Source organism: Trichogramma pretiosum, unplaced genomic scaffold (assembly GCF_000599845.2).
Source record: "Trichogramma pretiosum strain Unisexual culture from Peru unplaced genomic scaffold, Tpre_2.0 scaffold68, whole genome shotgun sequence".
Lineage (NCBI taxonomy): Eukaryota > Metazoa > Arthropoda > Insecta > Hymenoptera > Trichogrammatidae > Trichogramma > Trichogramma pretiosum.
The window spans coordinates 182,219-208,724 of record NW_019641616.1 but is presented as its reverse complement, the minus strand read 5'-3'; the positions used below and the strand labels follow the sequence as shown (position 1 = coordinate 208,724).

The following is a 26,506-nucleotide window of genomic DNA, read 5'->3' as shown; positions in this document are numbered from 1 at the left end:
CACTTACAAAGACATGAAAAGTAAAGAATCCCAACGTCCGCTCGCGGTGCCGCTGGTGGCGCGCTGCGGTGACTGTGGGATTTCGTCATTATACCAAAGATGAGCCGTAGATTCAAAGGGGGCTTATTCCAATGAATAAGGGTAAGTATTGGGTGGGACCTTGATCTTTTGGAGGAGGCGCTCATACAATCGTAATCGAACTTCACTCTTGGAGTTCGTTCGATTGTTCAATTGTATTTCGCGCCTCCTCCAAAAGATCAAAATGTAGATGTTCAAAGACGGAATCTACGGCAATCAAAGTAGATGCAAATAAACATTTATTCTCTCGCGTATTACATTCAATACGATAAATTCAATAAAATGAGAATATCTTATTTATTAGTTATTTTAATTATTAAGAATTGAAAGTGCGAACTCCGAATTATCATTAATTACTGGCCGATCATAAAATTTCGCGAATGTGGCAACATTTGACCACCCAGCAGTTTGTAAAATTGAATCTATGTTCACACCCAGTCTCTTAGCAGCTGAGTTTGCAGCATGGCGTGTGCTATGAGCTGAAAAGGTGGAAGTGTCAACATTACAATCTGTAAGAGTTTGTTTCACCCAGCTACTAAGAGACTGTTTACATACAGCCTTAACTGGCTTATTGATTGACAAAAATAATAAATCGATCGAGCCTCTTATACTTTTAGTTCTTTCTAGGTAATGTTTGAGAGTAGTTGCCGGACAAATTTTATCGTTCGGAGGATAAACAGGTAAAATTAGTACCGGCTGACAGACATTTTTTCTCGTTGTTTTTATCCAGTCAGGAATGAGTATTTCTATTTTATTTTCATAAAATTTAATATTTTGCACTTTAATGAGTGAAAGTGTCTGTAGCCGATGACCAGTAGTAATAGCTAATAAAGTAATCAACTTATATGATAAATCCTTAAATGTAAGCGAGTCATTAGCCGGCTTGCCACTGTAAAAGTCTATAATGACTTTCGGATCCCAGGTAGTATTGTATTTTGGAAGCGATGGTCGGAGCTTCGCGATGCCGGAAAAGAAGCGCTTCAAGCTTTTATCATTGCCGATGTCGGAATTGATAATGAGGGATATGGCCGATCTCATGATGTTTAATGAGCTATGGGACAACCCTCGATCGAATTGCTGTTGAAGGAATTCCATAATCTGTTTCGTTGTTGGTTCATAGACATCTCCCTTGATTTGATGAACAAATATCCACCACTTCTTTAATGCAGCGTCGTACGACTTTATAGTTGAAACTCCAATAGATGCCATGCTAGTTTCAATTGCTTCGTCGGGAACTCCTTGCTTACTTAACGCTTGCCGGATAATAGAGCTGCCACCAGGGTAAGCGACTCCCAGAGTGCATGTGGCGTTCTGTTGGAAGATGTTAAAAGTTCTTTACTTGGTGAAAAATATATAAAATTCGAAATCGCAAGTGATTGAAAAATTGGAAACCAAGGTTGACCCCTCCAATACGGAACTATGACAATGCCAAGAGCTTTGTCTTGCCTGATTTTTCGAAGAACTTTTAAAATTACACTGAACGGAGGAAATGCGTAGAAGCGAATGTCATGCCACGACAAAGTAAATGCGTCGATTGCCTCTGCCTCGGGGTCTCTTTTCCAGGAGATGAAACGTTCGCATTTTTTATTTGATCTGCTCGCGAACAGGTCTACATCCGGTAAACCGAACGATTCGACTATCTGGCTGAAAGCTTCATCAGATAGTTCGTATTCGTTTTCTGTCTCCGTCTTACGCGATTCCTCGTCAGCCTCTATATTCTCTTTTGACTTAATGTACGAAGCGAAAACATAAATGCCACGGACCTCACACCATTCCCACAATTCTTGTGTGAGTTCGTTAAGATAATCGTAACGGGTACCTCCCATACGATTAATGTATGCTATAGCAGTGGAGTTATCGATACGTAATAAAATATTTACATCACGCATCTCGTCCGCGAAGCATTTCAGCCCGAACCAAGCTGCTTTGATTTCTAAATAGTTTATGCTGTAACAACGTTCAGCTTGCGTCCAAAATCCGTTACAGCGTTTATTATTGCAGAACGCACCCCAACCGGACAAGGACGCGTCAGAAAATATGACTCGATCGTATTGTTGAAAACGAATTTTTCTATAACCGTTCAAAATTTTTGAAATCCATAAATCTGCCCGTAAGTCAATGCCTTTCAGCGACATGGAAGAATCATAATTACCGTTGGATTTACACAATTCCGCTAATTTTATCTGCTCTAATTCTTTTGTATATAACCAGCTGTAGTCAATAGCTGGACAACAGGCAACGATTGAACCTGTAAATTGGGCAAATTCACGTATCGTACAACGCTCTTTCTTACTGAAGCTTTCGATCAATTTTTTCATATGAATCTTCCTATTTTCAGGCAATTCCATTACCATACGAATCGAGTCGAATAAAAAGCCCAAAAATATACATTTCTGTTCCGGGATAGGCTTACATTTCTTATCGTGTAGAACGAATCCTAGAAATCGCAAGGTTTTGCTTGTCCATAAGTAATTTTTAGCACATTCTGAATAATTTTTCCCAAAAATTAAAATATCGTCCAGGTAAATAACCAATGTGACGCCCAATTCTCGTAAGAATGTAACTGCTGGTTTCAATAGCTTAGTAAAGGTTAAAGGAGCCACGTTTAAACCGAATGCCAAACAAACGAACTCGTAGAGCCGATTGTTAAATTTGAAACGTAAAAATTTTGTTTGCGAATCGTGAATTGGCAGCGTGTAATACGCATCTTTCAAGTCAATTTTTGACATGAAACAACCCTGCTCCATTAAATTCATAGCAATTTTATAATTTTCCATTTTAAAGTGCGTAACATTTATAAATTCGTTTAACGCTTTTACATTCAATATTAACCTAAACGTGCCATCTGGTTTGGGCACAGTGAAAATATTCGATAAAAATTGACCTTTGACCGGCAAACATTCTCTTATTGCTCCTTTGAGAATCAAATCGTCAATCAACGAGGAAACAATAGGCATTTCTTCCGTTGAGAATGATGTCTGTTTAAAAACCATCTGAATAGGATGCGATGTAAATTGAATTTTAAATCCTCTCAACCATGAAAGTATCACGTGATTGGAGGTCAACAGTTTCCAATTTTTAACAAAGTGCGACAACCTGCCGGCGATTTTACTTACTGGCAATTCTATCATTTCTTCTGATAGTATTTTTTCGAGGACTTGTTCTGATCGTAACGAGCTTTCTGATGATCGCTCTTGTGTCTCGACTCCTGTTGTTTCGACGTCGTCGTTGCAGATCTCGTCTGCGGCCCGCTCGATGATGTCGTCTGCGATCTGCTTTGCTGACGCTGCGGGCCTTTGAAGTTTTTTGACTTGTTTACAGAAGGTGCGGGTTTCTTGGCCAGCACCTGTACATCCTTATTTGTGGCTTGTGCCTGTTTCAGAAGCTCTGGTAGATTTCCACCAAAAAGAAATTCATCGGGCTCCGTTGCTAATAAAACATCCTTCATAGACGTATTAACGTTGCCCAAAATCAAAGCTCTTCTCATACAAGTCTCTTCGTGCAGCGTGTCGATGATGAGTCGAGCTGCGTTGCTTATGGCTTCGATTGACGTCAAATCTGCATCATTGTCGCGTGATAATAGATCCATTAATACTGCCGAATTTGCACCGAGACATGCGAGTAATCTGCCGTGCTTTTCGACAATGCGCGCATCCCTAGTCTTGCATGACTCGTTCACGGATAATACTATCTCTTTGTTGAGCTTGGGCGCGTCTAGGAAGGTGCAATTTTTCGGGAGCGGAAATTTTTTCACTAACTCTGCTCTTTCTTCTTTCGGTAATCCCAGTTTGAAGACATCCTGCCAACGCTCGTGAAATGCAGAGTGCACAGGTTCAGCTAGTGGACGATCCTCGACCAATCTTTTTCCGATTCTATCCAGCACATCATTGCTCAGTTCCTTCTCCGAAGAAACTGTCTCGTCATTCGACGACTTGGTTTTATCGGCTGTGTTCTCCTTCACGGCCGAGACGGCGTGTATGTCTTGGGCATCCTTGTTTGTAGAGCCGCCGGCCTTGTCGCCCGACAAGGTTAGGTCGCCATCTACTTTTGACGCCGTGTTCACGGTCTCTTCTGAACGACGCTGCTTATCTGTTACAACAGATAGAGACAAAAGAGAAAAAACACACGTTATTCTCAATGCATATGTATAGTATGAATATCATAACCGCGCATGATATCATTTTTCTCGGCAACGAGAATCGTTGCGCGAGCCGGCTTCTGACGCGTGTGTATCGACACATTCGCCGTCAACGTACATGTACACTCCCAGTGCAATGTATACAAGCCACGAGTTCGTACAGGTTAGCCCCGCTAAACCATTCGTTCGCTCCCAGCGAATGAATATGTAGAGTTGAACTCAAGAACTCGAGATTAAATACGAATATATCGTCTCAGACGTCTCTGCATGCCCGAAGAACTACTTACCGCTGTTAGGTTCCGAGTCACTCGATCTGGAAACGGATCGTCTCGCCCGCTTCTTTTTCGGTCGGTAGCTGGAACTGCTGCTGCTACTGCTGTTGCTTGAATCGCTACTCGACGACGACGAAGACCTTCTGCGGGGTCGGCGAGTAACTCGTTCCATCTCTTTCCTCACTAACCTGGCCAACTCCTTGGACAGCTTCTCCTTCTTTGCCTTCCTCTTCGACTTCCCCATCTTCTACTTTGATTATAAAGGTTATGTCTTAAGCGTGTTGTCTATTAGACACAAAGCTGAAGAATGACGAAATCCCACAGTCACCGCAGCGCGCCACCAGCGGCACCGCGAGCGGACGTTGGGATTCTTTACTTTTCATGTCTTTGTAAGTGTGGTCTAAAGTCACGAGAGGGAGTACTACATTTTGATCTTTTGGAGGAGGCGCGAAATACAATTCTTTTGAAAACAAATTACATATTTTTTCTTCATTGGTTCAAAATAACGTTATAAATAACCTTACAATTACTGAATAGCGTATTCTGATTTATAAATAAAAATGAATGATATTTTCTCAGCATAAAAGGTAAAAAACTACAGTTTTCTTTGCTTTAGTGTTCATATAAATGCATAAGAGCTTGAAGTCATTTGGACTTAAGAAGAAAAATTCAAACTCGAACGCAATTTCAGTTTTTAGAAAAAAAAATTGGTGAACTGAGAAGTTTTACTCTCGCACGGAAACGACGAATGCAATCATAGACACAAGCTCATCAGTTGGCACGTCACTGGCTTCGGGAAAACAAAATGAAGATAAAACTTTTGCATTTGAAAAGTTCACCATGTCCTTGTAAATATGAGTAAAATAATAATAAACGAAGCTAGCAAAAGAAAAAGAGTTTCTGCATCCGAAGTACACATTGTTCGATTTCTCAAATAACTTTTGCTTTGAAAGAAAATGATTCGTTCTACTTGGATCACATGGGCACTTTACTTGACTAATTGGTAATTTTATTCCGTAATAGTAGATGCTCTTTTTATTTTTTATCCTATCAATATTTTATTACAAACAATACAATTCATATAAAAAACAATTCTCTTATTATGGTTGGTCAATTGAACAATTTAATTTTTTGAGTTAGCGTAGTATGCATATATGAACTTTGATGTTAAATGATGGAAAGAGAGGTATTCATGTTAGCCCAACGATCTCCCTTGGAGTTCTTTTTTCAACTTTCTTTATGCAAGTTAAGGCGTGATTCTTGATGAAGTATTGTCGGGTCTGCACCTACGGCTTGACGAATGTGTGCGAGAAAGTGACTTCTTGCCGTGTGACTTTGTTGGATGTGATTTCACTCGAGTGAATTTCAATTCTCCGTGGCTAGATGTATTATAGGATACCGAAGCCACAATCTATATCCAAGGATGCTTGGTCTTTCCTCCCCCCCTATTATTGCGCGCTCAAGGTGGAAACAGGCTTTCGGTGTCAAGAATCGGCTTGGAAAGTTCAACTTTGTTGTCGTCGCCGTCGTTGTCGCGTGCAGAGCAACTTTCTTAACCAAGACTTTTGTTGGCTACGATTCGATCGCGCGATATTTTGTTGTGCAAAAAAAATCCACCCAGCTCCAGTGATGAGAGAGTAGAAGAGCTGTTTTCTGAGTTTTTCATCTAAAAAGTGCGAACGTGTGTAGGCAGAAAAAATCGGGAATCTATTTGAAAGATACATTCGGAAAAGAAAAAGAAAAAAAAACTCGAAGGGCCAAAACTTATTGAATATCAAAGTTAAGAAACGTCTCCACCTTTGTAAATGCAAAAAAGAGCAGCGTATTTAGCTCATGCAAAAATACAACTTTAACTTCTATGAAGATATTTGAAGCAAAAATTTGGCGTTAGTAGATTTTAGTTCTTATAATTCTTAAAAAATAATATTAATATATTGTTAGAAGTTGACATGACGATGAGAAAAAATTCCAATGTACCTTTTGTTAATTTGAAATTTGTTGAACTCTTGACTAATTATGGTACAAAAAAATTATTTGAAAAGGAATATGAATTATTTGCCAATGAATAACTAATAAATTATTTTTTATTATTATTTTTTTTAAATTATATATTTTAGGAACTAAATTTGAAGAAAGTTATAAATAAATAAATTAAATACAAAGAACGAGAATAAAATATACTTTCGTTATATTACGGTTTCATTAAAATAAAAAAAGTAATTGAAAAGATTCGTAAATTAACAACTACTATATAGTCATCAATTTTCATAAGCTTGAGGGTGAAAAATAAATCGAGCTCTCTCGCTCTCTCCAACCCCTAACAACTCGTAGGCTCACCCGCAGCAACCAAAATACGATTTAACGAACCAAAATCCTACGTAAAAGCGATTTCTTGCTCGGTAAAGCTTGTCCCTCTCGCACCAGCTAGTAGTGGCTATGTGGTTTTTTCCCTAAACGATATAGCTCAACTCCGTTCCGATACCAATTTTATAAACCAGAGTAATATTCTAAAGCGTCGCTTATTGTCACGTACAGTTTCGATTAATCTTGTTCAAAAATTTTTGAAAATCATTGGTAAAATATAATTAGCGAAATATTTTTTGTCATATCAAAATTGATTGTATTTATGGCATATGCCCAAGTGTGTGATGTTGTACAAGTAGAGAATTACATTTAATGTTTGCCTTTTACTTCTTTGTTCTTCTTTACTCATAAATTCATGCATACAAAAAAAATAATTTTTAATTTTTTTAATTCATTGACGAACGATAGTCTCTTTGCTAATCCAATTCGGACTTGACGCTTTCCTCATCATTGACTGGAAGATTAAGGTGGAAAGGCCGTTTGGTTCCGTTTGGAGCTCGTCTCTAAAATTTCTGGCGGGAATTTTGTCGTAGCTCAATCGGCACATAGATGGTGGCTCGTAGGCGCAATCATCACAGTCGATGAAACATGTCCTTAGCCGAGGACTTCTTTCAGGTTGGAGGAGTCAATGGAGTGTATCAGTCGGTGGCTGCAGTCGCGCACTATTGCGAATGGCTTTTTTTAACATTCAGCGAGCTCGAAACCGCCGCCGCAGTACCGCTGCTGCTGCTGCTGAGCGGGGCTCGAAGCGCCGAGTACACGCATGAGCGACTCGACTCGCAGCCTCAAAGCTCCGCAACTCGCGACAAAAATGATGAAACCAAGCCAGTCGAGGGATGAAAAATGTATAAATAGGCGCGTAGTACCAGCGTGTCACGCACTCATAGTCGACTGGAGTGCGTCGATGTATTCGGAAAGCTCTGCTTATTGCGTCACGTGAGCTATATTGCAATAAGGTGCGCCAAAATACGCCTGGGGATTTATCAAAGCAGCTACTCTTAAATTTTCATTGAAGTGTTCTTCAAATAATCTAAAATTCATGCTAACGAATAAAATGACACATTTGGAAGTTTATTTGCAACCATCATTTTGTATCTTTTATTTAGGTAGCGTGAAGCATAGTTTCGTTATTAGTTCTATCTATAATGAAATGAAGTAAAATAATTGAAAATGAAATGAAATAATACTATGGACTTTTTTAGCCTCCGGATAGATTTTTTATTCATAATTAAAAATCGTTCTAAGAAAAACTGAGAAAAATTTATTTCATGATATAAGTAGTATTTATCATATGCAAATATTATATCATTTAAGCCCGCAGTTACCTTTGTTCATGATCGGTTTGGCTGCACACAGTAACAGTTACTCGATGGTAAAAAAATGACCTCTTGACTTTAGCCTGCTTGGTGGATTCAACGGCGGCAAAGCTGAGGCCTTTGGCTGCACGAGTCCTTGTGTACGACAAGAGCACACATTTTCGCATGTAGCGGGGCTGCTGCTGCGAGTTTTTCGACATAAGTTACGCCGGCGCGAGGCAGGTCTGCGAGCACTTATTCTTGCCCCAGCTCAGAAAATAGTCGAGCGGACGTAGGAGCGAGTTGGAAAGGAGCAGTTGGAAAAAAGGAGGGAAATGCGCCAGAGAGAGAGAGACTGTGAGACTGTAAGACGGCTCGAGCTGTGTACGCGATTATTTAGCTGCTGCGAAGCTCGAGGCGGGCACACGTATTTGGCCGCTGCAATGAGTTTCTTTTCAACTCGGCTAATTTATTATTGCTCCGAAAGAATCGTGTATCGCCAGCACTGCAGCCAGTAGAGGTGAAAACAACAAGCCGAGAAACAATTTGATTTTCGTCCGAGATGTTTTCGGGCCGAGCACAAAGCCACGATCTGCGCAGACTATATAAGTTGCTTATGTGGGTTAACAGCTTCTGGTCATGAGAGAGGGAGGATCATCAAGAGGCGAGAATATTGTGAATTTTGCGTTGCGTAGATGCGTGTGACTTTGAGGAGAGGCGCATATAAAGAGGCACATAACTGCTCGCGTTGGATGGCACAGGAAGCGACGCCGAGTCGGTGTCGGCGACGTACTATACGGAGAAAAAGGCCAAAGGAAAAAAGGAATATATAGCCGAGGATCTTTTCAAAGGGTCCAGCGGCGGCATCGGGAAATGGAGGACGCTTTCGGACGTCCAGTCAGCTCTTGCGACTCGACAAACGAGCTATCAAGTCCCTGCGCGAGGACTGATATTCTTGCGATATTTCAATGTGTGCGTCGAGCGCCTGCCAACTCCTTCTTTTCTCCGACACGCTTCCGGAATCGAGAAATCACGCGTGAGACGCAAAAAGTCCAAGAAGATTCGGAGGAAGGAAAGAGAAAAAAAAGGACAATCACACAGCGATATATATTGTAATGCGTTGGGTTGCGTAAGAATAAAAAAGGAGAAGAGAGCATACTAAGCAGTTTGCAAGACGCTATTTTGTGATGTAAATCAAGATGCCTCCTTGCGTCTTTAATGCCCTTTTATACATAAAAATTCAACACGTATGCGTTTATCCTTGATATTGTGTGTGGTGAAGCTTACCAGCAGACTTCCTTGAGAAGTCTTGTAGAGATAAAACTTCTCAACACACATGATTTAACTGTATTCTCATTAACGATCCTAACTCATTTCGATATGAATCTCATCAGGTATAAATGATATGCATAATCAGATATTTGGTTGAACTAGCTAAGGCGCCCTCGGGTCTCGTTTTTAGAACAAAATAATGGCCTAAAATATTTACGAGCCAAAAGATGTAATCCATAAATTACTTTTTAATTCACTTATGGCTGATGGTGCGATCCCCTAAATTTCATCGATCCACGCGCGAAATGTATTAAAATATCATTCAACGCTTCGCGCGCACGCGACTTAGATGTAATAAATCTATCTACTCTCGCCTAGTGTTCGTAAGATGTTACGTGTAGGAGTACGAGTTGGGTAGAGAAAAGCACGCAAGAATTGCAGAACAAACGCACTATTGCTTTGTAAAACGACTGATTGCGTGTAGGATATTAAATGCGAATGCGCTGACTGTAATAAATTCGCTTTTACAAATGAGATTCGTGTTCGGAGGAGAAAATGGTACACTTGGGCGGATTTAGTCTCTCATTAATCTATAAATTATCGACTGATTTATTTGTGTCAAGTTTTTACGCCAAAAATAATACTTCATTGCAATAATTATCAATGGGATATTTATTCTCAGGGAGAATAAAATAATTCCGAAGCTCATTGGAAGATTGCGATCTTGAAACCATAGTTACAAAAGTTTGTAGACATACTGTATTGCGCGCTGGGTGGCAAGGCAGCCGGCAGTTGGTAGTGGGATCGCCGCTGCCGCCGCAACGACGCACATGCGCGAGCTTTTCTTTCGCCGCGCGAGTATATAGCAAACGCAACAACTCCGGGCTCGCGTGTTTTGCGCTCGTATTAATCTCGCAGTATCGTGCCCGTACCTTGTGACGACGAATCGAGCTCGATAGTCGATTTTCCAAAGTTTCTATGGTAATTTCGTTATATTATTGCGGGAGGTCGTTAATCCCCCTGGATCGAAGTGATGTGAGCACGTGAAACTTGAATTGTTCGCGAGTTGTTTGAAGCATAGAGTCGAGTGAAGCGATGAGTGATTAAAAAATATGCGTGTGAGCAAGTGTGTTCAGCTAATTGAATGAGGTAGTTTTAGCAAGGAAGGAGCAAAGAAAGCCGCGACGAGTCATGCTCCGATTAGTCTGGTTGGAGCTGACTTTCGTAGCTCTCATCATCACAAGTAATTCACTCTTTTTCTCTGGGAAAACCCATAACAACTTTTTTTAGCTGAGCTATTTTGGATATTAAAATTCCTAAACAATTCCATGCAAAAGATATAATACTTCACCTAAACTTAAATCGTTTCACTTAGCTTTTGATTAAACTATTACATCAAAATATGCACTAAGTAATAAGTTTTTTCTATCCTTGCGATGCAATCTAAAATTTTCATAAGCTTTATAAGATTTAATTTTTAAATTAAGAAAAAACCAGACGATTTTCTCGTCAAAATTTAAATTCATCCCATATTTAGGTTATAAAATCATCGTTAAATTTATGTGATTAAATTAGTTTTAGTACCGTGTTAAAAATTACCATTAATTAATGCTTTTAACTTTTCTCATAAACAGCTACCACTTGCTAATTTCTATTTGAAAGTCAGTATTTCAAGCACGTGCTCATTTGTAATCCTTCTTCAATGTGTACCGGTTAATTTTTTTTACAGACTAAAAAATAAATATTAGGCGACGGGCATGAACAATTGTAACTTGAGTAGGTAAGATAATTATAAGCATATATTGCTTGGGCAATTGAAATTCAGCGTGCATAAATACGTAGATGTTTCGAGTGGGAACGAATGAACCGATCAAAGCCGCACCCACTCGACGAATCGCTTTTACATGCATTACGGATACTTTTACATTCCGGCGTATGAGCTACTATTATTGACAAACGTGTAGCGACAAATTTTTCGCATAATTCTTAACACATGCTCGGAATTTTAATTCGATACTTTGTCCTCGGCTTCTATATCATATAGTCTATCGGCGATACCATAATTTCATCTCCCGTTCACAAATACTGGCACTTTTCAAAAGGAAACGGTCAAATCCATGGAGCGGTGATTAAAATCAAACACTTTTATCAGTTACCACTTGGCTGGAGAGAAAAATGGGCTGGGTAGGGAATTTTAAAATGACTAAAATGAATGTTTGAATCAATGCTTTTAATTTAACGATCGATCCGAGTCGTTAATAGCAGTCTCTTTTGTTTTCTCACTTATACTCGAAGTGACTCTTGAGCGCTTTGTTCCGACACGCTATAAATTACACGTTTATATAAAGTCTATAAAAATGTTTTATTATAGGCTCGTAGAAACGGTAGAATCGTTATTTAAAATTTGCTTGTTAAAATAATGTAATTTCATTATTTTTGAAAATTAACCCTACTTTAAAAAGGTCAGTTCGATTAAATATCCAATGAATTTTTCTTTTGAAAATGTCGAAAATTATGGTACCTCGAAAAAAAAAAATTTAATTTCCGAGAATATTTATTTTTAGGTTATTGTGGTTAATGTACAATTTTTAAATTCACTAATTAAGAGGGAAACGAAATTTTGATAATATTAACTACGTTTAAAATTTGTGAGAAAACTCGTAAAACTCAAATTTTTTTTTTACAAATTCGGTTATTGATTGAAATTGAAATACAAAAATGCTTTTAGTTGAATAAAGCTGCAAAATTATACTTTTAATCTCAAAAGTATCTCTTTTTCTCGCGGTTAAAAATATTAGGTAGATATATTTCCTGATACGCATTGTGCTGCCGAAAATAAAATATGTAACACTTAAGCCAAACAAACCTGAGGTGGTGGTAATTAATTCGCTGCATTCAAAACTAGAAAAGTCTTGGAGATTTTACGTTGAAAAGCCAAAGCTCATCAGTCTTGGTCGCTCATCCGTAGATACTGGCGCACTCGAATCGTATAAGTCATCGCGCGGCAAAGTTCCGAAAAATGACCCGCCAAACTCTTAATTATGATCGTAGCGCGGCTCATAACGTCGGCTTAGCCCGACTGGCAACTTTACGAAGTTTTTGATCGAATCGGACGCTTCGCAAACACGACGTTTACGGCGAAGCCGAGGCCTATTTCGGGACTATCCGAGCCCGGGGGGAAGCTGATCGAGCGGTTGGGGCGATGCGACCAAGCTACAGCGAGATTCTCGGTATTGCTTCCGAAAATGAGAAATACAGAAGCTGAATCGCCACCTCGACTCGCTATCGGCGATGAAAATGCGAAAAGTCCCCGTGAGCTGGAGCACGTGAAGCATGACTCCAGCTCCGGAACAAAAGCAAAAAGGAGCGAGAAAACAAGTGCGAGAAACATCGAAAGTGTCCCCTTGCGCGGCTCTGCGACAGCGACACCGCACGACGATGGTCCGGCTTATGGGACGCACAGCCACATACACACATGCACACGCGTAGGCACACGTACAAGACCGCAAGGCGCCTCGCGTGGACGAACCGCAGTCATGGCAGTGGCTGCTGCTGCCCCCACCATAGCACAGCACAGCATAGCCGTCGTTTCCCGCCTCGTAAATCGTCGCCGCTTGTGGTTCTCTTATACTTATATGAGTCGACTATAGCGGGAGTATTACACACACGTGCGACGACGGCGGAGTCGAGCTGCAGTCGTGCGGCATATAAAGTATCGCTGCTGAACTATGCGTCGTGCGGAGGGGCCGCAAAATCAGCCCGAAATTCGTTGCGGCAACAGCTGCTGCACCTCCTCTGCACTTTGCCAACCATCCAACGAGATGACTCGATGATTGACTCGCGGCTCCGATGCATCTGCGCGTAGACGCGTAGGCGAGCATGTCCGACTGTTATTTGCTCTCGATGTCCGTGTCCGACTCGGCTGTCCACACTCGACCGACGAAATGATTCAATTTCCCTCCAGCCTCGTTTAGTTTCGCCCATTTAGTCTTTGGCGTCGTCGCGACTTTTGACGGATCGGCATCGAGGCGGAAAATCGACTCCTTACACGTGTACCTACACCGCTCGAATCTCGTTTCTTTTGTTTTTTTTTCTCGCCCGGAATTGAGCCGGCTGAGCGACGCTGATGAGATTTCGATAAGTACTTGGAGCAACATAATCCGCTTTATTTTTGCATCGGCGCATTAATCCTGGAACTCGCGTAACCCACGTAAAGCCATCGAGCCGCACTCGCGACTTTTCCATTAAAATGTTAATTTTTGCAGTGGATCGCGATTCCTCCACTCGGCCCGAGCGACGAGCTCATTAATTGATATGGGCGCTTTTAGAGGCTCGAATATTTCGAGGTATTCGATGCGACGCCCATTTCCGGCATTTTTGTCGAGTCCGATTCTCGTTCGACTTGTGCGAGTTTGAAAATTGATAGACGGTGTAAACTCTTCGGACGAGGCGTTGATGTTGTCGCGTCTCGCCGGAGAAACGAGTTTTACACGAGCGTAAAAATCTCAACTCGAGTAGCTGAAAATCAGTGGCTGTTTCGGGAAATGATCGCTTCGACCAGCATATCAATGGCAAAGACATTACACCGTCGCGATTCCAGGTTACATCGTGCGATATGGTAGCCGGCGAAATATTCATGACGCGGCCGAGCTGATGCGCAGCCGATCGATTCGACTGCTCGGTCGACTCGAGTGGCAGCAGCTCTTGTGTGAATATGAAATCGAGCCGCTTTTAATTCCCCATCGACGGCCCACTAAAATGTCGTCTTTAGTCAAAACAGCGTCGAAATAACCGCGAGGCCAATTAGCCATGTGCAGAGCGATGCATTAAGGGGACCTCCCTCCTCCAAATAAAAAAGAAAAAATGTTTTTTCAAAGATTTATTTATAATACAATAAAACGACATATCTTGATCAAACTTTTTATACATACTTTATAACTACTACAATTATTTCAAAAAAACACGAAAAAACCGCGCCGGGAACGAATAAGAAAAAACCATTGATTTGATCACCCTGAAGTTTTAACACAATAATCTGCCCATCGACATAGTATTTTTGAAGATATAAACAATTTTCGAAAAAAAAGTTTGGTTTTTGAAAAAACGCCGCCATTTCTTTATTTTTTAACCAATGATTTTCATTCTTGTTCATTCTGGGCCGTAACATGCACAGATTATTGTCTAAAAATTTCAGGTTGATAAAATGAATGGTTTTTTCTTAATCTTTTCCGCCGCGGTTTTTTCGTTTTTTTTTTAAATAATTTTAGCAGTCGATACGGGGTGGCAAAAAATTATAAAAATTTTTTTTTATGTAGTGTAGAGTCAATAAAGTATGTATAAAAAGTTTCATTAAGATACTTCGTTTTATTATATTACAAAAAATCTTTAAAAAACATTTTTTTTTCAATTTGGAGGAGGGAGGTTCCCGTTAAACGTTTTTGCCGATTCGCGCCAAATCCGGGCATTATCGGTGTAAAAGTCGCAGCTTACACAGCACCATTAGCTGATTAAAATTTAATCATTTTGCTGCAGTTGGGCCACGCACACGCCCCGTGTAATTGGCATGAAAAGTGGACAGGAGCCCAACCCAAGCTAGTGCTGTTATGCCAGTAGCTGCTGCTGCTGGTAATATATAAATCGCTCGCAACATCAACGCGTTGTCTCCTCGGCGGCGCGCAAAAACTTAATCAATTTAATGCGTCGTTTGTCTTCGCCGCTACTGCGCACGAAACTTCGACCAACTTTATGATCGACATTATGTAGTCATTTCGTCATCAGAAAGCTAGAGTCACAGTTTTTTGATTTATTAAAGTAAAGAAAATATCGTTCGCTTCTTTATCTTTTTCAATGGCTTGAATACCAGTAAACAATGACATTACACGAATGAATATAGACTTTAGTTATTCCAAATCGTGCAGTAAAATTACTGAAACTATTGGTTTTTAACTTTTATAATAACTTCATTCATTAAAAAGTTCTAACGAATGATTACGCTCGAGTAAACGAAATTTGAATGAGTTTATTTGAGAACCTTTCAATAGAACATAGAGATAATTTATTGATTATAAACGTATTTTCCAATGAAGTGTACTAGTTGTATAAAAAACATAATATTTTAAATGGAAAGAACAAAATGTACAAAATTAAGTTTTAATTCTTATTTTATCTACTGGATCATATCATGTTTTACGCGACAATTTACGAACAATTTAAATTCAAAAAAATTGCTCAAGTTGACTGTACTTTTTACAATCATACAGTACACTGCCAAAAGTTCACATTTTCTGCTGATTCGGATCAGAAGAATGTCCAGAAGCCAACGAAAATTTTTTTGTACCTATTTTGTTTCTTTTCAGTCGCTTGTAGGCGTCTTGGCACTTGGTGATTGCTTAAACTGAAGGTTGAAACTGCACGAGGCTTACGTCTTTATTTCTTTTTTTCTCTCAGAAGCATATTGTGACAAAATCTGCTGTTCTTATAGTTGAGATGAAAATCTACTTTACGTGATTGAATTATTTTGCGTGCAAGTTTTTTAACTCTGTCAATCGATTATTTTTAATAATAAAAATTTTAAAAAAGTATTGAAAGTTACTTGAAAAGATAATTGTAAAAAATGTACATTAACGAAGAATATATTACAAGAATTCCTTGAAACATAAAAATTCAATTTTTATGCTAAAATTAGGTGGGATTTGTTAAAAATTATGGGTGCTGCGAATATTGCAGAGCAGCAAATCTTCTAACAATCTTGGGCTTCTGTGTAAGTGCGGTGAAGCAATTCGGCTGTGCGGAAGGATCACTGGTTCATCGATATTCAAATGTCTTCCTCGAGGCGGGCGGTCTACCTCGATATAGCCTCGAGGAGGAAAGAAAAACAAAACTTGATCATTGCCGCTGTCGCCGACGTTGCGACGCCGTAGAGCGGATGAGAAATTTTTCGACGCAGGCATGTGGCTGAAGGGCGCCTGTGCAAAAGCAGGGTGTACGAATGTTCCCTGCGGTGCGTCGCGAATTTTTATTGGCTTCTTAGTAGGGAAACAAATACATGCTCGAATACATGATTTTGCGAGATGTAAACAAAGATTTTGTCGGATATCCGTTAGCAGATAAAAAGAATTTCCCGATAAATTAGCTCTTGAAAAGTGTCTAATGGATGAGAACGAAAGGTTGGATGGTCTGCCGATGGGGTCAGTCTGGCAATGCCTCGCATGGACAGCACCTAAGCACGTCGAGGCTACGTTGGAGCCACGTACAAGCCACGAAAAGCAGACACTGCAAGACGCCCCGGCGCCTATTGTTCCCCCCTTTTAATCGGAATATTCAAGGAGTCGAGGCCGACATGACTGCCTCCGGCCTCGCAGCAGCTCTCCTGTGCCTTTTGTACATAATACACGCCTCCGCCGTAAATCCAGCTGGGGGCTTGAAAGCCTCGAGAGATCTTCTAGCGATTCTCGTGCTTTTTGCCTCCAGCCGAAAGCTCCAGTTGTCCCGAAGGCGGTAAATGTTTTTCTCGACTCTCGATCTGCTCTCGCGCCATTTCTCTGGCGCGAAAAAACATCGAGTGGCGGACTCGCCAAGAAGGGAAAACTGAGCGATCGAGTCTCTGGATAAAGCTGAAAATAACCGAGGTGAACTTGTCAATCGTGACGCGCTAATTGCCGCTACGATTTCGCCTGAGAATCGCATTATCGAAAAATCGAGGTCAACAGTGCGAGAAGCTGCGTGAGCTTCGCAAAAAGAGCCAAGAAGATGGATTCCTTTTTGAATCACGCAATTGATTCCACTAAAGGCACAGCTTCGTTATGCGCCAAGGCTTAGCTTGTAGGGTAGTTTACGCCTGAAAAAATAAAAACAATGGTAAAGCACAAAAGGACAGATGATTAAAGTCTTGATTTGTACCACCACTCCCTCAGCTTATACTCTTAGACTTACGCTCGATTCATTTTATTCTGTACGTACATCAACCACATGTACTGCTGTTATAATCTATCAATGCAATACGTGAAACAGCAAAGTTTTGATGTAACGTACACGAAAAAAAATATTAGGTGTGAGTCCAACAATAGTCGACAGCTGGAGCAGAAAAAGATATTTTGCTGCCACAACAAAATTATTGCGCTATATTTGGCTGCTAAATTTTGGTGAATTATTTTTGCTTTGGCAGCAAAATATATTTTTCTGCTCTAGCTGTCCACTTTTGTTGGACTCGCCCCTAAGATTTTTTTCAGTGATATTTTACAGTATAATTCTATCGTCATAAATTTACATTATTTTTCGATACAAAAAAAATCTATCGGATAATCGCTGTTGAGGTAAAAATTGGTTTGTCATTGGTAGTGTAAGAGTATACCAGAAACATTGTGAGTTTTAAATTAACTCATAAAATGATAAAGTTAATGGAGTAAATTACTCCCTAAAAATTGAAATACTTGTGTATGTGTAAAAAATGGAAAACAAAATCATCATTTGACGAAGTAGCATAAGCAACCAAATGAAATGGAAGTCGTATAAAAGGCATCAAAAGCGATGCTGCCAAGAGGCTGTAAGCCTTTCTTAGGTTATGATACGAGAAACAATGCTTTTTAATGGTACTTTCTTTCTTTCTTCTTTTACTTTTTCCTGGTGCAGAACCTCATGACTTGGCTCGATTTGAAATTGTACGGTGTTTACAAATTTACAAAAAAATTAAGCCATAAAACGAAAAAAGAGAGTTCATAGCTTTTTTGAAGAAACTGAAATTATACGGGATGAGACGCAAATAACAGTCGGAAATCGTTGAAGCTGTGCTAGCATAAAGTTCTTTTTTGAAAATTAGCACTTAAATCGGATCTATCAAACTATTGCTAAAAATCAGTAAGTAACCTCATCATACTCCGTATAAATAGCGGTTAGTTATATTTTTTATTTGGGTTAAAACTTTTCGTGCGATTATTCATGTCAGTCTGTTCTTGCCACTCATTTTGCCAATTTTTAAGCCCAATCATCGCCGAGTAATATATACATAGCTAACGCTTTTGCAAATCGCGAATGCTATGATGGGAGATCGTTACAACCAAAACTCTCCTTTCACCCCGCTTCGGGTACAAGCTGTTACTACAAGCTATTTCTACTCTATTGGCTAACTAAACATTTTGAAATTAATGGTAACAACTTTTACCGCTCTTTTATCTGCCGACAGTGTTTTGCACCTAGTTTTCTCTCTCGAATCGAAAATCATCAATCCGAATCAATTTGCGATGCAACAAATCATGAAATGCGTAATGATGATTGACTTGCTGGATGAAACTTATGATCAGCTGCAACAATATTGATGATTCAAAATATTCCTTTGCAAAAAACAAATAGAATTTTAAATAAGTGTACTCTGGAAATTTTGTTTACCATCTACCTTAGAAAGTATTGGAGAAATAGAAACACAAAAATTATTCTACTAAAATTTTGGAAGTACACAAACAGAGAAGCTTTTTACCTATACCTTTTCTGTAGTTTTTCAGCATATTTACGAAAGGTAGCTTCAATCACTTTTGATTACTTTTTGCATACGATATAAACTGTAAAAGAAAATAAAATTAGAAAAAATTAATTTAATGAATGAGAAATAGAACGGAAATTGAACAATTTTTTTGCCTATGAAAAAATGATCGACTGAAATGTGAAGCATTTTAAAACAGCTTCTGATTGATGCGCCGAATGAGACTGCAAAAGAACGAGATTATAATTTGAGAAGAGATTTAAAAAATTGACACCTGTGGCCAAAAATGCAATTATCGGACATTTAAATGCACACGTGCATAGTGCACGTTCCAAAGTTTCTACTTCTATAAAATCGAGAGAGCACTTTTAACTATATTATTGCAACTGGAAAATTAAAATATTGATTATTTCTATTATTTAAGATATCTATGCAATTTTTTGACTAGTTTCCTTTGAGAAGTGTAAACTAATTGATAATGAAATCGCGTGAGCCTAGTGTGACTTTTATTTTCACTTGTTTGTTCTAGGTGCAAAATGTTTGAAAAACGTTAGACTGGAAGTAAGCCCACAGGCAGTGGAGCAAGGCCAGGAAGCGACGCTTAGGTGTTTCTACGAATTAGAGGAGGCGCCTCTCTATTCGCTCAAGTACTACCGGGGCTCCTATGAATTCTACAGGTATTCACCCAGCGACAATCCCTCGACGAAGATCTTTAACTTTTCTTGGATCGATGTTGACGTGAGTTGATAAATCTTGTCTTTAACGAGCGTATCAACTGAAATGCATAGAGTCTAAGTAATGTAATTTTTCAGCCGGAGCTGTCGAACGAGAGCCAAGTGACGATTCGGAACGTCGATTTTCAATTGGCCGGCAACGTCAGCTGCGAAGTGACCACCGATGCGCCGACCTTCTCCACGGCTAGCAGCACAAAAACCCTCAGTGTCGTTTGTGAGTATGGCATATTTTGGCAATCATTTATCCGCCAAGTACGACCGGCCTTTGGATGGCACGTCGCCGTGGGCGAGCTCGAATCTTCGCCTCTGAACTGACAAATTATTGCCTTTTCTCAGCTATACCGAAGGGTAAGCCTGTCCTCGCCTCGGAACGTAACCGCTACGAGCCTGGAGAGACTCTGAGGGCCAACTGCAGCATGCCATTGTCGAGGCCACCGGCACAAATGTACTTTACGCTCAACGACGATTTGGTGAGTGAATCTCTGCGTTGCACGCGCATATCTTTCGGCCCAGTCCCTCATTTCGTCGATCGGAACGACGTCTAAGTATATGAATGCGTGATATGGACGGCAATCGGCTTGTGGCTTAACTATGTCAGTATTTAGTCCTGATTCTCTAAGACGTTCAAACTTCGAAAATTACAATCGGTCGAAAGGAAGATCACTACTTTGTATATTTTTTGCTTTAACTGCTTGTGATCTTGATAGAGCCGCAATTTTATGTATTTATTTGTTACTTCGATAGCTTCGTAACTCTAGCTCTTTCTGATTAAATTCTAACAAAGTGACATCGAGTCGCAAGCACGCAACAATTAGTATCACCATGACACGTTGCAGCACTTACAGACTCAGTGCCCCACAACATCGTGGCACTAGTTACTACTTAATGTCTAACCGAATTTCAGTCCTGCGGCTACTTACTGGCCTCTTAACTCCCGCTTTCCTACTTTGAATTAACTTTAACGTAGCTCGGTCCAATTTTTTCTTAACTTCAATTCATATCAACTTATCGTAAAATTAATTAATGCATTAGAAATATTTCTCTCGATCAAACTGAACTAATTGGTTTCTTTTTACAATAGTATTATATATCAGTTATAAAAAATATCTTTCGATAAAAGTTAAAACTGATATGTAAATAACATAAGACTATCTACATTTTTTAATGCTTGTAAAAATGGCACATTTCTAGCTCCACGAAAGCACTAAAGCTTGTTCGAGTATTCTATAAAATTTTTGATAGATTTTTGAATGTTCTCAATGATAGACGACATAAAGTTCAAAATATTACTGATATCAGGCTCTACGCATTGGAAAAAAAGTTTCCTCGTACCGTGTCAACCATTGCCTGATAGTGCGAACTTTTTTCTTTTAATATTCTTTTCACTCCGTTACTTCCGTCTTTGGTGACACCAAAGCATGGTGCTAATCTTCGAAATTCGATGCATGAACACTTCAACGCACTTCAAGTTTTATATCAAAAGCAAGTATCAAACATTACTTACAGTTTTTTTTTTGCTGCTACGTATCAGGAGGGTACAATATCAAAATGATATAGCCGAGTAACTTTAGAAACTTCATTTAACTGCAGTATCGTTGAAAATTGTAAACATAGCTAAACTTTATCCGAAATGGTCTTGAAAATAAGAAAAATTAAGAAATTAGATTTTGAGTTTTGAAAACCTCAATAACATTTACCAACGTTATTTCAAAGCTGCAGCCTTTTACTATTTCTGTTAATTGAGCTTTTTCGTTTCGTTGAAATTCCAAAAGCCATGGCGAACGTACGTTTTATGAATTATACGGACACGTTGGTTGGTAGTTAAAAATTCAATGCACTCCACATATCCTACGAGCCGTTGACACAGGGGGTCGTAAAAAATTGCAATAGCAGCAGGAGCAGCGCGATGGCGGCGGGGCGCGGGTCTTTCAGGTCCATGAGCTTTCATGATTCCGGTTTGAATTGGTAATTTATAGCGCGCGCGCACTGGAGCTGCTGCAGTTGCAAACACATAAACGAGCGCGGGCCAAGTTGAAAACGATTCGTGACGTATCGGAAAACATATTTGCTCGCATAAATCTTGACTGTTTGTACGCGTGCATTTGTGTGTACAATATCTATACGCGCTCGTACATCCACACGCACGCATTTGCCTCATCGAGACCGAGTGCTCGAGCATCAGAAAAAGTTATGGACTGAACATCTTAAGCTCTTTAATGAACATTGAGCACGTAAGATAAACTTTTATTTTTTAAAGCAACCGCTCAAAACTGATAAGAGTCAATCCTCATGAAGTATTTGTAATTACTTTTTAAATTGTATGTCTGTAATACTACCAACATTTTTGAAGTTTCTCTTCTCTCTTTTTAAGATTTTTTTCTTTATCAAAGGAAAAACTTACATGTGAATCATATTTGTTGCAACTCGAAATAAATGGCTTCTAGCAATTTTTACTTTTAACCTCGCAATTTCTTTAAATCCAATGCATGTTAAAAGCAAACGCTTCTCTCTCTCTCTCTCTCTCTCTCTCTCTCTCTCTCTCTCTCTCTCTAAATTTTTCGAATTATTGAATGCAAATCGAGTAAACAATTATAAAGGCAGAGCCAATTCAATTAAAAGCCGTGGCGCAAAGTCGAATCGAAATTTCCATCGACCCGCCGCAATGCACGCATACACATCCGCATCCATAGTACAGAATGCGTTGCGGCAAGTAGAGCTGCATAACTTGCAAAGCAATTATACACGTGACTTGGGCTAATTTTGTCGTATGGCAACTGGCTGATAGTTATGCTTCTGTTGCTGGTTTCGCTATAACAACGAAACTTTGCCTATGAAACAATACTGCTTTTCGATTTAGTGCAAATGTGACAACGTTTCCAGAAAAAAAGACTACCTAGAACTACATTTGAACGGCAAAAAAAGCGTCCCTAGTCGAAATGACGTAGATTTCAAGTTCTTTTCTCTCAGCTGAGCTTCTTTTGCTCCGCCTTCATATATCCTTGGAGAATTTGTGCTTTTACCTCCTTCTTCATCGCTGGTTTGGGACTTTTTCTGTTCGCAGCACACCAACCCACACATTTAGTCGGCTCAAGCGTTCAAAGAGCACCTAGTGGTTTTCAGAATATTTACTCTTTTTTTCATTCAATCTGCTCCAATGATTTGACTTCAATTTTTTTTTATGGATGACTGTAAAGTGTAAAAAGTCAAGGAAAAATATTTATAGCACTGCGTGGCATAAGTTCACATCTATGGCACGCTTTTCGGTGGCATAAGTCGCACATTCTGGCACCGCTGCGTTCGCATCACACTCGCATACGCTCGTGCGCTAACCTCACTTCGCGCTACCAGAAAGTGCGACTTATGCATCGGAAAAGGGGGCATAAATGTGAACTTTGCACAGTACTATAAAACGCTGTTCGATACTCGGGCCATAGGGGACACTTTTCGGCCCAGCTATTAGGACCCTCGCTGCGCTCGGGCCCTAAACTACGCCGTGCCAAAAAGTGTTACTTATGGCACTTGTATCGAAAATTACTATTACCAAGTATATCACATCCAAAAGTCATTAAAGTTCAATTAAAAATTTTAAATCTTTTAAATATTTGCAAAACGTCACATGATGTATTGCAATGAAAACTTTAGTGTAATTGAAATAACTACCTTTCAGTTGCATTAAAAGATGAAAACCTTCACTTTTCTACGATTTTAAAGTATATCATTAAATTTTACACATTTTAACTAAAGTCTATTTTTGATTGATTGATGAGCTAAAAGAGATTAATTAATTGAAAATATTATTTTTGAATTTTTTATGGCTTTCATACAATAAAAAATTAATAAGTTCCAATGATTACGAAAAAACAATACCATGTTTTGATGTAAAAGCGTAAATAAATTACATCTGCAGGGATGGTAGAAGATTTAAACACCAGTGCATTGATGACGAGACATGATTTGTTTTTGCAGTCGGGATATTTTACTTTCTCCCTTATACGAGCACACGTACACGAAGCCGTGAATACAAGGGTTGAGAAATCTGAATGCAACGTTGTGTGGAGACAAAAGTAAGTGCATGTGACCTGTTTTCTCATATACTTGCGCAGAGTTCACGCAAGCATGAATAGAACAGTAAAATAATGATCTTCGTGCACATTAGATCAGGGCTCAAAAAAAGGCTCATTCAAATAGAAATACTCGGGATCAGTCGAGTATGCAGTTGCACCATTATAATCAAGCTAGCTCTTTTAAATAAAGGCAACTGGTCGAGGAGTTTTCGTACCAACAACTTTTTGATAAAATTTGGATAAAATGATTTAATGTTTGTAGGTCAAACATTATTTGATCTTTCACTTGACACCAGAGTGATTAAAACGATCATTAATGCATGTAATTTATGAAACTCAAAATAAATCCTGTGTTTATCTCAGAAACTCCTTAAATTTGAAAGAATGGTTTCGAGCAAAGACTACAGCGAAGTCGCTTCTTGAGAGTAAAATCGACTGACAATAATTATGATATTGGACAGAAAGCCGACTCGTTAGCTTTTTGCATTGAAATGGGAAGTAAACAAGAAGAAGAGGATGAGGTAGTCTCTGTCTTTCTTTTTGTAGGAGCGTCGTTACCCGTCAGGCGCGCGAACGCGACTCGGCGTCGAGCGACACAAAAGACGTTAATGGAGAGCAGCAGTGGCGGCGGCGGCGGCGGCACGCGAGCTCGGGCTGTAGAGGGTGCAGCAGCTACGGAGCTACTCTTTTTCTCTAATTCCTTTTCTCTCTGGCACTGCATTCATCTTTCCTTTGCACGTTGGCTTCTTTCAGCGACTCTTATCGAGCTAGGATGAAAAACTTTGAGCTTTTGTGCCAAAGGACACGAGTCTCGGAGCGATTCAGTTTTCATAGCCACAAGTGTAGGACGATTGCCGTCGAGACAAGAGTTCATTTAGTTTAATCCCCCGGAAGTTGGGAAGTCGATCGAAACTGTGAATCTTTGCCGCAGGTCAGCGAGGCCTACGTCAGCCCCGTGAGTCGCGAAAAGAAGCTGCAGCGAGGCCAGAAACACAGCGGCGCATCGATGGCCAGGTCCGTGGGAACGACCGATCGAGTCCAGCAGCTGCACAGGTACCCCGCCGAAACGAGCCAAGCCATCGAGCTGAGCATCCCCCTGCAGACCTTCCACTATCGGAGTGGCCTGTTGAGTCTGCGCTGCGTCGTCAAGATCGCCGGCGTCTACGAGCAGTGGAGCGAGCTTCAGTTGGGCGCCAGTCCTTGGGAACCCGTGCCCGAACGAGGTGAGTCCGTTTGGCTGAAAAAATATTTTTCCAGCTCGTCCTCGATTCCGATCGTCGACGATATCGTTTCGCGAGACGCCTCCAAGCTTCCAAAGCTCCAAACTATACACGAGGCAGTCGCTCGCATGAGCGAGATGCAAGTTTCGGGCGAGATGCAAGAGACGGACGGGCCATCATAGCGCGCCGGAAGCTACTCTAAGCGGCTTATCGACTTTTGCTCAGCCTCTTTAATGACTGTTGCCAACGAGCCGGCGCGAGAATGGCAATAGCTCAGATACAGCCATCGACGACGACGACGTCTTACAACCCTACTAGAGTCTCGAGTCCTTTGCTAACTGCACTCGGCCTCGCTACCGCCAGCTGATTAAGTCGCTTTCATAGTCAGCTTCGACCATCTCACGATTTATCGTCGCGTTCCAAATTTAACTTTGTAAACGTGCACCCTACAAGGCGTCTTTTGCAAAACTTTACTAAATTCACAATCGTATTTGTCTTGGCCCACAGTCAGGTCGGACAGTGTATGCAACCAGAGTCACAGGATCATCGATTTGACGATACTTGGCCTCCTTTTGCTTCTCCTAAGCTCGAGGTAGTCAACGTGCCACCAAACACCCAATGGATTGCTGCAATCTTAATGCTACCCGTGGATGGTGCAGCATTAAGTACTCATTCCAAGATAGTTCATGGCCTACACCTTATTGCGCTAAGTTAGAATAATCTTTTCATTTCGATAACTAGAGTAGAAGTATCGGTTACCGGTAAATTTGTACTGTATATAATACTCACGGAGTTTCATTTCCAAATATTACTAAGCATGAATTAATTGAAAAAATGTATATTGTAAATTAAGTAAGAAGTGCATCTATATCGATGTTAAATTTTTTATGTTTAATTAAATTAGTTGATTGAAAACTGTGTATTATAAGATTAATTTTAAGAGCGAATCCAAAGATAAGAAGTTGTTAATAAAAGTATAATTGTTGAATTTTTACAAAACGTTATTTACGAAGTGAATCGTGAACGAATGTAAGAGTGATTGACAAAATGAAATTTTGAAAATTGAGTGTTCGATAAAGTTACAAATGTTGGATGCAGAGTATAGCAGTTTTAAGGTTTTGTTACGTCTTTTAGAGTTTAAACTAATCATTTAAATGTATTTTAGTTCTTCTTTTCGATGTTCAATGAAGTCTTATGATAAAAATGAAATATTCAAGCGGACAGTTTTACGTAAGCCATATTGAAATAACAAAAATAATAATACGAAAAGAGTGTGAGAAATTTAATATTTTCGTGATCAATGAAAAATAATTAATCTGATTTTTCAAAGAAGAATATTTTCTGAAAACGAAAAAAAGTGTAAGATATACAGCACCGTAATGATATTTCTATATCATACATGTAATTATTCTTTTTCATATAATTTTTCATTCAATAAATTCTATTATAAATTACCTACGAAATATTTTTATTTGCTAAAATTGACGAAATAAACATTAAAAAAAATTTTTTTAACAACTAATTTTTCACAAAGAAATGGGACCCGAATTTTCCCTTCTACTCGATCCAAAATTTTTTGAAATCTTTTTTTCAGAGA

General features: G+C 39.6%; 2 protein-coding genes across 2 annotated transcripts; one reads left to right on the top strand and one right to left on the bottom strand.

The window, feature by feature from the left end:
* Nucleotides 1–387: 387 nt before the first annotated feature.
* On the bottom strand, nt 388–3,749 carry LOC106655370. The gene is made up of 2 exons (XM_023458736.1): nt 3,195–3,749; nt 388–1,389 (listed from the first exon to the last, which is right to left on the bottom strand). The coding sequence occupies exons 1-2, from the start codon at nt 3,207–3,209 to the stop codon at nt 388–390; spliced, it is 1,017 nt and encodes a 338-aa protein (XP_023314504.1). The 5' UTR covers nt 3,210–3,749.
* Nucleotides 3,750–10,358: 6,609 nt separating this feature from the next.
* On the top strand, nt 10,359–26,192 carry LOC106651262. The gene is made up of 6 exons (XM_023458732.1): nt 10,359–10,662; nt 19,421–19,629; nt 19,704–19,839; nt 19,962–20,095; nt 24,621–24,912; nt 25,417–26,192. The coding sequence occupies exons 1-6, from the start codon at nt 10,611–10,613 to the stop codon at nt 25,503–25,505; spliced, it is 912 nt and encodes a 303-aa protein (XP_023314500.1). The 5' UTR covers nt 10,359–10,610; the 3' UTR covers nt 25,506–26,192.
* The last annotated feature ends 314 nt before the right edge of the window (nt 26,193–26,506 follow it).

Excerpts from the sequence above, each read along its gene's own strand:
- LOC106651262 (XM_023458732.1), top strand. The coding sequence starts at position 10,611 with ATGCTCCGATTAGTCTGGTTGGAGCTGACTTTCGTAGCTCTCATCATC. Across the intron at positions 19,840-19,961 it reads AAAAACCCTCAGTGTCGTTT|CTATACCGAAGGGTAAGCCT; the intron begins GTGAGTATGGCA and ends GCCTTTTCTCAG. Across the intron at positions 20,096-24,620 it reads TTACGCTCAACGACGATTTG|GTCAGCGAGGCCTACGTCAG; the intron begins GTGAGTGAATCT and ends TCTTTGCCGCAG.